Raw genomic sequence first — 773 nt, forward strand, 5'->3', positions numbered from 1 at the left:
AGCAGCAGCAGCAGCCCCGGCGCGAGCACCACGATGGGGATCCAGAAGTACACCTCTGTGGAGAGGTAGAGGCCGTACGCAAGCCAGCCAAGGCCGAAACACGTGATGGCGTAGTACGCGGCCATGCCGACCCCCATCGCGAAGCCGACAATGAAGCGGCGGAAGGCGGAGAAGAGATACGCGGCAGCGCCGTTGGTGCGCGGCACGTACCCGGGCGGCGGCGCCGGCAGCCCCTTGAAGATGCGCGCGCTGACCGCCGACGCCTCCTGCACCTGCATCGCCACTACAAACATGGGAATGAAGAACAGCAGGAAGGGCGGCACCGACGAGAAGGTGACGTACCACCACTGAATGCCGACCGTCGTCGCGTCGTCCTCGACGAGGTTCACCATCATCACCACAAAGCCGCTGTACATGTAGCCAACAAGGCCGCCAAGCAGCAGAAACGGCACGGCGCCAATGAGGCCGTCGAGTAAGTTGCCGAACCAGCGCTCATCCTTCGACGTGAAGGCGTAGAAGAGGAACATGACGAGGAAGAGGAAGCCGGCGCAGCTGCCGGACGAAATGTAAACGGGCGTCTCCAACATGAAGCTGAACGGTAACTGCAGCGCCGCCACCACGACGAATGCAACAAAGGCGCCAAGCCCCAACACGCACGCGCACACGAGCCAGAAAAGCGGCTCCACCGGGTCGAGTTCATCGCCATCGCTGTACGACGCCATGTATATGAGCTTCTTGTGCTTCGGCAGGTAGTTCGGGTCGTATACCAACGA

The 773-nt window shown here is 61.8% G+C and overlaps 1 protein-coding gene across 1 annotated transcript; it reads left to right on the forward strand.

Moving 5' to 3' along the window:
* Positions 1-123: 123 nt before the first annotated feature.
* Positions 124-351, forward strand: DQ04_21721000 (hypothetical protein; the record flags this gene model as incomplete). Its single annotated transcript, XM_009318031.1, has 1 exon — positions 124-351. One exon carries the CDS (start codon positions 124-126, stop codon positions 349-351), a length of 228 nt encoding a protein of 75 aa, XP_009316306.1.
* Between the last annotated feature and the right edge of the window lie 422 nt (positions 352-773).

This window comes from Trypanosoma grayi, assembly GCF_000691245.1.
Source record: "Trypanosoma grayi strain ANR4 Tgr_2172_V1, whole genome shotgun sequence".
Taxonomy (NCBI): Eukaryota; Euglenozoa; class Kinetoplastea; order Trypanosomatida; family Trypanosomatidae; genus Trypanosoma; species Trypanosoma grayi.